The 11084-nt window shown below is 42.1% G+C and overlaps 1 protein-coding gene across 1 annotated transcript; it reads right to left on the minus strand.

Annotated features, from left to right (window-relative positions):
- Window positions 1-572: 572 nt before the first annotated feature.
- Window positions 573-4085, minus strand: LOC149246503 (uncharacterized). The gene is made up of 2 exons (XM_089441711.1): window positions 966-4085; window positions 573-653 (listed from the first exon to the last, which is right to left on the minus strand). The coding sequence occupies exons 1-2, from the start codon at window positions 4083-4085 to the stop codon at window positions 573-575; spliced, it is 3201 nt and encodes a 1066-aa protein (XP_089297837.1).
- Window positions 4086-11084: the final 6999 nt, after the last annotated feature.

Below are 11084 nucleotides of genomic sequence, written 5' to 3' on the forward strand. Positions count from 1 at the left end.
ACTCATCCATCAGTAAGGTCATCAAGCAACTTCATCAATCAGTAAATCCATGTCATCAATGTCATATTGTAGCCATTCATAAACCATCATTAGCCAATACCACTTCTAAGTAGCACCCACAAACTATAACCATCAACATCAGAACAAGAAAGCCAAATAATAATTGTCTAAAGCATATCATAGCCTTTCCCTAAGTCTGTCCTATTGTTTCTTCACCATAGGAAAACATACGCGACTGTCCTTCATAATATCCGCATATAGAAAGTAAAATGCTGAAATTTCATAACCACAACTCCTCATGAGCTTGTACTTTATGCACCTGTTCACTATTACTACATCATATGCACTGTTTTTTTTTTCGAAGAAATAGAGTTCATAATTTCTATTAAATAAGAAATTACATGCTGTTGATGCCATTGGCATATGCTGTAATGTGGTTATACCACTGCTCGGGAAATTTACAAAAATCATCACAATAAGTCCAAACAGAGATACGATGGATCAGTATCTCCCAGAGAAAACCTATGTCCCAACAAAAACCAAAAAAGAACCGTAACTGTAGAGTGTATCCGCTATACAGAAGCAAGTTCTGTACTATGGCTATTATGTACATATATATCAAAGCATAGCAAAAGATCAAAACTGTACTGTGGCTGAAATATACAGTGAGAACCATAGCATATCAAAATTTAGGTGGGGGCATTTCCCCCCTGTAGGAGGCCGTCGATATATGGACGATGAAAAAATCTGTGCATCCCATCCGGCGTGTATTCCTCGATGAGCCAATCACCTAGAGGTCGATCCACCGCTTCTTTCGAGAGCCGGTCAGCAATTTGATTTCTTTCCCTGTAGATATGAGAAACAGTGATCTGGTCAAAATGTGTTTTGAGAAAAACAATTTCTTCCAAGATATGTTTCAAAGAAAATGCATGACAGATAGATTTGTTATTTGCCCAATCAATCACATTCTTTGAGTCCCCAAAAATTTGTAGTTGCCGACAGTTTTTGGATAAAGCAAAATAGAGGAGATGTCTCAAAGTAATGAGTTCAGCATGGTTGTTGGTGCCCGGACCAAGTCCCAATCTCAGGTGGAAATAGTGTGTATCTGAGAGATAAAGAAGAATGCCCCCCCCACAGCCTTGCCTCGGGGCTGCCCCATCAAAATATGCCCACGGCATATCCCTGTTTATAATTTCGGGCAAGATGTTCCTGGGAGTGATTTGTTTATGCTCAAATGGGATCTCCGTGTATGCCGCGCATATGGACGGTGGAATTAGGTGCCAATTGACCAAGCTGTCCTCAAAGATTATGGCATTACGCCTGTTCCAGATGAACCAGGAAACCAACAACGATAGGTTCCTAGCTTTTTCTGAGGCCACTGCAGACCACCACTGTTCCCAGGCCGTAGGAATGTCAGCTCCCTGCCAAACAGTATTTAAGTTGAGGGCATGTGTGACCTGATTCCATAAATCCTTTGTAACCTCACATGTAAGAAAAAGGTGTATAGTTGATTCTTCCTCCTTTCTGCAAAGGACGCACCATGTTGGTCCAGCAAAAGCTCTTTTCCTGAGGATGGAACCAGTTGGTAATTTGTCAGCGAGAATGTTCCACATGAGCAATCGAGTTCTTGGTTGAGCTTGTAAATGCCAAATGGCTGACCACCAGGATTTTAGCATGTCAGGCTTCTTTGCCTCGATCAACTTGTAGTATCCAAATTTCGGAGCATAGTAACCAGATTTTGCATGCGCCCAGACTAACTCATCCTCTGTTTCCTGTAACTTGATGTGTGATTCCGTTAGTGCCTGTATATAGCCTTTCCAATTGGAGTACCATTCATCTGTCAATTGCCACTGTTGGTCAGTAATCCAGGCCTGTGTATAAATGGTTGAATGTTGCAGATCACCAATCTGTGCTAGATATTTTATGCCCCTGTTGTTGAGATGACGAACCAAGCCATCCGGTAGAAGGTGTGCGTTCCCCGAGCCAGGCCAAGGGTCTAAGCCAATGCGGACTTGTGAACCATTACCAATTCGCCATAGCAGGTTGTCTCTGATGAGCGGCATAGCGTTAAGGGTTGCCTTCCAGATCGCAGAAATGCCTTGACGGTTCCAATGGGGTCTGCGCATCCAGTCAATGATGCTTGAGGGCCAGATGTACTTTTGGTGGATGACTTCCGCCCATAAACTGTTCGGTTTGAGAAGTGACCATCCCTGCTTTGCAGTCAACGCGTGGGCGAATTCCGATAGAGATTTCAGACCCCAACCTCCCCAACTCTTTGGTGTAGTGACCAAAGACCATCTAGTCCAGGCAAAAGTCTTCCCCTTTTTGTTGCCGTTCCACAGGAATCGGTTGCAGAGTTGTTGTATTTTTTGAAGAATACTCTTTGGGATCCATGTGAGAGACATCCAGTAGACTGGGGTTGCCTCAAGAACAGATTTGATCAACAGAAGTCTGCCTGCTTTAGACAGAAGGCGATGATGCCAGCAATTTATCCTTTTTTCAATTTTGTTGATAAGCCAAGACCAGTGCTCAATTTTGTACCCATCCGGCCTTAGTCTGAAGCCAAGATATTTGATGCCATCCAGCAAATTATTTTCCAAGAAGGGGAAATGCTGGGTCGCCAGTTGAGATTCCTGATAAGTGCACCCCATCATGGACCTGGTAGATTTCTCCCCGTTGATCACCATGCCCGTGGCTTTACAGAAGAGCTGAAGAATATTATTTAGTGCTATGGAGTCCCGGACACTTCCATTCAAAAAGATTAAGATGTCATCAACAAATAATAGGTGAGTAAGATAGTACTGTTCCGTAATCTTTAGTCCACTGAAGTCGCCATTCCTTTTAGCAGTAGCAATGAGCCTACTGAGTCCTTCCATGACAATAAGGAAGAGAAGAGGGGAAAGAGGGCAGCCTTGCCTGATTCCTCGGTTTATGTTGAAGCGGGTGGAGGCCGAACCATTGATAAGGATAGCGAAGGAGACAGTAGATATACATCCCATTATCCAGTTAGTGAGCATGTGGGGGAAGCCCAAATGGGTGAGGATCATTTTCAAATAGAGCCAGTTTACCTTGTCAAAAGCCTTTGCAAGGTCAATCTTTAGTGATATGCCTTTGAGGTTCTTCAGCTTAATGGAATGTAAGGCTTCCTGGGCAGTACCAATGGCCTCTTGGATGTGGCGATTTTGGAGGAAGGCAAATTGTTCTGCAGATATGTGAGTGGACAGAATGGGCTTAATGCGATTGGCAATGATTTTGGCAATAATTTTGTAGAGACAATTACATAATGATATAGGACGAAAATCGTTGAAGGATGAGGGGTCATCAGTTTTAGGTATCAAGGCAATAAAAGTCTGGTTCATGGGCGGATGGATGTGCCCAGTGATCCGGCTCTCCTCAATGACTTCCAATAAATCTTCACCCAGTATATCATAGAAAGCAAGATAGAACTCCACAGGCCATCCATCCGGCCCTGGACTTTTGTCTTTTTTAAACCATTTGAGAGTACTTTCCAGCTCCTGTAATGTGACCGGTTGAGTAAGATCTTCGATGTCCTCCTGCTCCACAAAGCGGGGGAAGTTGCCTGCCAGATTAATGATGTCTGGGAGGTTAATAACATTCGGTGCAGTGAATTGTTGCTTAAAGTGTAAAACCCCCAATTTAGCAAGTTGCTGGTGCGTGGTGGCCCATCCATCTGGTTCACATGGCAGTTTCCAAATGGTATTTGATGCCTTTCTGCCATTAGCAAGATTATGAAAGAATTTAGTATTACTGTCTCCAGCTTTGAGCCATATGGTTCTGCTTTTTAGCCTCCACAGCTCCTCCTTTTCGTGTAGTATCCTTGATTTTTGCCCAAGTAATTGTTTCAGTGCAGATTTTGAGTCCTCGTTGATGTAGCCAGTACCCTTTTCATCTGTCAGTAAAGCTATCTGATCTTCTATGTCCTTTAGTAGCTGTTCATCACCGATTCTCTTTCTCCTCGCCCAGCTTTCAGTCAGTTCCTTTAGCTGCTTTAGTCTATCACAGAAATCCATCGCTTTTCTCCGCTCTCTCAGGGGAGGTTGTGAAGTCCAGAAATCCGAGACCATCTTCAAATAATCCTGCTCTTTGAGGAATCCAGCAAAGAATTTAAAAGGGGAGCGTGGCTTCAATTTTTTATCGCTGACCTGAAGAAGAATCGGGTGATGATCTGATAGACCCCCAGTGCTGACCCATTGTCTATACAGGGGGAACAATTGAATCAGCTCCTCATGCATCATAAATCTGTCTAATCATCGCCCCAGTGCTGCCTCACCAGTACGCTGATTGTGCCACGTTGGGAGCTTCTTGTTCATAGGTATGTCCACTAGTCTATGAGCATCAATTAAAATGTTCATTTGCTCCACAATAGGATCACTCTGTGCATGATGTCCCCAAGATTCTCCAACCCCTAAGGAGAAGTTGAAATCGCCCCCCAGCACTGTGTTCGGAGTGATATGATTGCCGTTCAGAAAGTTTTGCCAGAATGAAAGCCTATTCTGGTTGGGACCATATATGTTAATAATCCTGATAGGGATACCCAAATCTCCCATGAATATGTCCATACCAAGGAATCCTCTGCCCCCCCAAATGGAGAGAGGCCTGCGTTTCCTGGGATTAATACCAATGACCAGACCACCGGATCGGCCACACGCATCCAATCCATGTAAAATCCATCCAGGGAGAAGAGTTTGTAGACTTCGGACCGCCGCCTCAGATGTACATAAAGTTTCCTGAAGGAATATTATGTCGCATTTTGATTCATATATAAGTCTTTTCAGAGCCAGACGTTTTTTGGGGTTGGCTAGTCCCCTACAATTGTAAGAGAGCCAGATCATGGGGAACCGCAGATCAGGGGCTCAATAGCTCTAAGTGCCCGTTCAATGGTATATTGTCGCCCCTGGGCGACATCAGCAACAACATTTTGTATGGCCGAGTTAATTTTAGATGGTCGACCCCTCTTTGGCTTGCGGTAGCGACCAGGGGAGGATCCCAGACCCAGTAATCTGGGTCGAGTCCGGGGTCTGAGATGATAATGGTGTGATCCGGATCCTACCGGAGAGGAGGAGGATTCAGGGAGACCCAGGTCCATTTTGTGAGAGGAGGGTGTAGTGGAGAAGGTGGGAGGGGGAGGGGCAATGGTGCATGGGATGGAGGGAAGGGTTATATGTTCAGTAGTGGGGGACTGCAAAGATGAGTGAATAGTAGATTGCATAGCATCAGAATAATAGTGAGAACAGTTGGGGATAGAAGCGTTACCCGGATGAGCAGGTGCAGTCGCCGCAGTCTTTGATTGGGTACGAGGCGGCCCAGGAGTAGATGATGCTTGTCTTCTGGTGTTCTTCTTGGCGCCTTCGCTAGCCTGCTTGGATGGAGTCTCATGATGGGTCTGCTCCCCTTCCGTAGTAATATTAACTCCATTATTTTGGTCCACTGTAGGCTGCTGTCTTGGTCCCCTTGTATCTTCAGAAGTCACCCCCGAGTTTAGTGGGCAATCCTTATAGAGATGACCAATTTTATGGCATCTTCGGCAACGAAACGGTACACCTTCGTAATCCAGCAATTGCTTGCGAGAGACATGGCAGTGGTGCAAAGTGATTTTTTCCTCCAGTCCCGGCCTGGTATCAAGATGAACAAGAATACGGGCCATTGTCATGATTCCCGTTTTCTCATAGGATTTGTCGTGCTCCAGGTAGGTGCCGAGAGTGTCCCCAATTCGCTTGAATACATACGGGTCCCAAAATTGCATAGGCAGTCCAGGAAGACGAACCCAAATGGGTCCAGCCCCCAATTGTTCACGTTCTGGGTCGAACAGGGGATCCCAACGCTTGAGCATGACTGGTGCTAACTCGATATGCCAATATTGGGAGAGAATCCAGTGAGTATATTCAGGCCTATGGAAATGCAGTGCGAACCAACCCCTCGCAAGGACCTTGATATCAGGAAGTTCTTTAAGTAGAGTGCCCCATATATCCTCCACCCAGAGCTTGAGTCTTTCCACTGAGTAGGTACGCCCCCTTACCCTACCGACCAGGACTCTTCGGCCAGTTTCCATCACATTTAGCAGCGGAGCTTCTTCCCCAAAAGTGATGTTGAAGTTTGAATCAATGGCACGCAGGCATCTTCCTTTTTTCAAATTCTCTGTGCGCTTGCGAAAGGGAAGGTCCTTTAGCAGCCTCCGACACGGGTCCGATGAACTGTGCTGTGCTGAGCCCGCAAATCGAACCGGGAGAAGAGGAGAGTTAAAGCAGCCCGAGCGAATCGGGGAGTGGGGTCGAATACAACTGGTTCCCGGAAGAAGAGAAAGTGGGATGCGAGATGAGGTCTGTTGGTTCAGCGGCATAAGTGAGACGGAGGGTGTAGGTGAGTTCGATGGAGGCGGAGGCGGTGGGGGCTGAGGGAAAGCAAGCCGAGTGGTATTCAGGAGCGGAGAGTCGAATGAAGGCGAGGATTGAAGGCAGGAGCCCAATAAGTGTAGAGTAGCAGGGGAAAGGGGCGGACAGTCAAGGGCCGGAGAGTCGGCCGGGATGCAGTCAGAGGTTTTCTTCTTTCCAGAGAGCGGCAGATGCAGATGCAGAGAGGAGGCAGCTGTCCCAGAGGCCAGTTCAACACTCCGAGGTCTCATAGAAGGCCTCTTCGTATGCGCCCAGATGTCTTGGTGAGGCGTGGGGTCCGCCTCGTAATCCACAAGTTCTTCGTCGCCCATGCTGCCTGTCAATACAGAGAAGTGCCAGAGGGGACCGTCCGGGGGACCAACCTGCGGAAAGAATGGAGACCTGTGTAACAGAGGTAACCGGTGGGGGTCCGCAGCGTGAAACAAGGAGCCAGTATACCCGTGAGCAGTTGACGCCAGGCAACCGACAAAACCGTTGATTCACGAGGTCCGAGCAATAATAATATTCACAAACCACGGTCGGATCTTCGTGGGGAACCGCCAAAGTAGCCCATATCCTTGCTGCATGTAAAACTGTTCAGGATTCACAGGTGCCCTAGGGTTCCGCCATGGCTAGGGTTCGGTTGCTCCGCCGCGCTCACACCACTTGTAAATACATACACCAGGAAGGCAAATCTCATCATATGCACTGTTAGTAAGGTAAGCAATATGAATATTAAAACAACCATGGGAGTTGTCATTAAGACAACATATGTATTACCCCCCCTAAGATTACACCACTGATCCTGAGGACCTGATAATCATATTATGTTCTCATTAGGTCATGTACCTCACATCACTTATGCAGTCATTGTTAGAAGTATTCTTTTAAGAATAATGGACTGCAATGGGAACCATATTCTTTTACTCTGAGTTTGAATCCTCCTCATATCTGCAAGAATTCAGTTCTTTAAGCACATATAATTTGTTTGGATTTCTATATCCTCTTACTATGACCTTTCGAGATTCTTCATCTATAATTTTGCATTTGGTTAATGTAGACACAATTACATTTCCTTTATCTGCCATTTGACCTACACTTATAATATTCTACTTTAGCCCTTGAACTAATAAAGTATCAACTACTCCTCTATGTTTATTAATTTTGGCTCTACCCTTTCCCATAACTTTTGTTGGATCATTATTTCCAAGAATAACCATACCATTTTTTTTTCTTTTTCTTGAGAGACTCCATCTTACTCTTATCTTTAGTCATGTGATGAGAACCTCATCTATCTATGTACCATTCATCTTCTTCTTCAAACGAGTAGAGAGCAAGACCACACCTTATCTATTCTTCTTCCTTCTGCTTATTACGAAAATTGTTGGTGGATCCATCTTTTTAAGGTCTTCTGACATCAATATTCTTATCTGATTGTTTTCCATGTTGTCTAAGGCGATCCATAGATTTGTTCCTACATTCTTTTGCTACATGCCCAAACTTGTTACATGCATAACATCTTATATGAGCAGAGAAATCATAATATTTCTGTTTCATATTCCTTCCATTGCAATCAATAGCTTTGTGACCAAATATATTGCAAGAAAAACAATATCCCTTAAAGAAGCCTGAGTACCTAGAATTTGATGACCTTTCTGTGAAGCGGTTATTTGCTTGTGATTGAAAAAATCTACTTATGCAATTAGCTGTAATGTGTCCATAATTATGACATATAAAACATTCAACATTATTACTCAGAGGAGAGAATCGATTATCATTTCTATAGTTAGGAGTAATTTTTTTTTTTTTTAAAGATTCACTTTCCTTGGTTGTTGATCAGGTTGACTTCTTATCTCTTTGTTGAGCATCTTAGGTTTTGCATTGTTACCCTTTAAATTCCTTGCATCAGCTTGTGAACTAGATTCTCCTTCAACAGTTTCATGAAAACCAAGACCAAATTTGATGGCGGGAGACCTTTGACTACTAAGAATATTATCCAAAATCTTAGTACTATCTTGAAATTTCAAATGTTTATCCTTTTCTTCTAATTTACCTTTTAGAATGTTTACCTCAACCTCCATTCTTTGATATTGATTTTCCTTTTCTACATACTGCTTCTTCATATCTTCTTCAACCCTTCTTCCTTCTTCCACTTGCTCCTTTAATTTGAGAATCTCTTCTTTCAACCCATTTTCTTGTTCTTCAAATGCTTGAAGTAGTTCTTCATTCCACTTATTTGATTTTTCAAGATCTACTCTTAGAGAGATGATCTCAGCTTCAAGACCTTCACAATATTGTTTAGATTCAACAATAACATTTACTTATTTAATATGATCCTTGTTATCATATGCCTGCAACTTATCTTTAAGATTAAAAATATCTTTCAAAGCAAGATCAAGTTTTTTTATAAGATAAAAAATTTCTTCTAACTTGTCTTCTTCTGAATTAGCAACTCCATCTGACACAACAAAGATTGTTTTTTTATCATATTCATTTTTTGACACATTGTTAGGGATAGGATTACCTGGTAGTTCCCTTGATGAGCAACCTTCCTTTGGGTTTTCTTCATGGATTTCTTGTAGCTTATCCCACACTTGCTTTGCAGTTATATAATGCATAACCTTATTTAATGTTGAATCAGGTATGATATAAAAGATGTCACTCAATGCCTTACTCTTCTTTTTCACTTCGTTGTCTGATGGAGGAATCTTGGCGTGGCCATTGCATACTAGATGCCAAACATCAAGGTTCATTAGATTATACTTCATCTTTTCTTTCCATTCATGATGATTATTTTTGCTTAGCATAGGCACATATGCATTGTCCATTGTTTCTGACTTGCCTTGATCTTCTACTTCTAGAGGCATCATTTTTGAATCTGTTTTCTCTTTAGAGTGCTTACCTTCACTTTTACCCATGAGTGCAAGTTCAATTGTTTCATTGTCATCATCATTATCATTATTGCATAAACAAGGAAATGGACCACATTTAGAACAAAAGCCCATACCTGATAATTATTTATTGTCGTCTTCTTCATTCTTGATCAATAGAAAGCGGGTGCTCCCAAACCTGAATATTCACTGACATCTGTAACTGTCACCGCACCTAATATATCATTGTCACAATTTTTTGAATCCCTCCTTCGAGCTATCTTCTTCATCATCTTGACAAAACTCCTTCAAGCAATCAATATTCTTCTTAAGGTCCTGCTCTGAAACTAATTGTTGGGAAAAATACTGAGCGGGGGTGGGGTGAATCAGTATTTTAAAACTTACTTAAACTTTTCTTTTCTTATTTAGATTTATGTACGTGACTATACTGAATTAAACCTGTGTATGTACGCGACTGTTATGCATACAACTAACGTATATCCCGTTAACTTACTTTTCAGTTAATTCATCATCTGTTTAACTTGAACCAGTGTATCGATACTTTAATAGGAATTAATTAACAGTAATCATATCCAGTAAGAACATAATAAACCATCATACATAAGAAACACATCAACACACATGAACATCATGATTTTTGGGTGGAAACCCAATGTGGGAGAAAACCACCGTTGCGGTCATCTTTGTCTTTATCTTTTATTATAAATAAAACATCTTACAATCTTGTACTATCGCAGACTTATACCAGCACATAGGAACCCACATGCAAAAGGCTACAACCTTCTCTTGTTCTCCAACACCCACTGCAAGGGAGCTCCAACCCCCTAATCTCATTTACCGACACCCACAAGAAGAGGGCTCCAACCCCGTGATAAGATTTTCCAGCTACCACCGGAAGGAAGCTTTGACTCCCTCACTGACGGCTCCAACCCTCAGCGCTTCTGTGGATCATGTTTCATAATATTTCATATTCGATCCACCTGAACCAAAACAACAAATTTGTAAGCCACGTTTCATCAAATTTTTAGATTGGACCCACTACCATCATTTAAGCTCAATATCAAATAATAAAAATAAAAGCAATCATCATATCAAACCACTTAATCACTGTACCAACTGAGACCCAAATCAATCTCAAACAATCGAAGAAATTATATCACTATAAATCCATTCACTAGAATACCAATCCACATATTGTTCATCACAAAAACCAGATTCTGTCACTGCAAACCCTAATCAACCATATATCAAAATATATATGCTAGTGTTCTTAAACATATCCACTTATATACATGCTTTCCATGAAGCATACCTGCGTACAAATCTAAAAAAATTGAACCCTGAAACTGAATCACTGTCATACTGAAATACTCACTAAATCACTTATGGAACTAATCACATATCTTTGAACCCCATACATATAGCAGTGTCATTACTATTCAACAAATAATTTCATAAATCATTCAACCTCAACCATCGCTGTTAAACCCACATCATCATGAAATATAGACAACAACAAACACAACAAGACTAATCAAGTTGATCAGTGATCATATTCAGCAAAACCCTAGAATATGTAAGCGAACCTTATAAAACACTTCCACTTATGTATGCACCTTTTAATAAGAATACCCACGTACAAATATCTCCATACTACATAATCAATATGCAACTACCCAAAAGCAGATCCACGTATGTACGCAATTTTTCTAAAGAAAACCTGCATATATATCTGTAACTTTTGAATCATACCTCCGCTGCACAAAAAAACATCATTCAAACCCCAGATCTAGGCATATACTAT

This window comes from Pinus tabuliformis, chromosome 7, assembly GCF_031772625.1.
Source record: "Pinus tabuliformis cultivar Carrire ecotype Pingquan chromosome 7, CPIR1, whole genome shotgun sequence".
NCBI lineage: Eukaryota > Viridiplantae > Streptophyta > Pinopsida > Pinales > Pinaceae > Pinus > Pinus tabuliformis.

Coding starts and splice junctions, on each gene's coding strand:
- LOC149246503 (XM_089441711.1), bottom strand. CDS start 4,085: ATGGTCTCGGATTTCTGGACTTCACAACCTCCCCTGAGAGAGCGGAGA. Junction 654..965: donor TTTTTGGGGACTCAAAGAAT/GTGATTGATTGG, acceptor TGTATATTTCAG/CCACAGTACAGTTTTGATCT.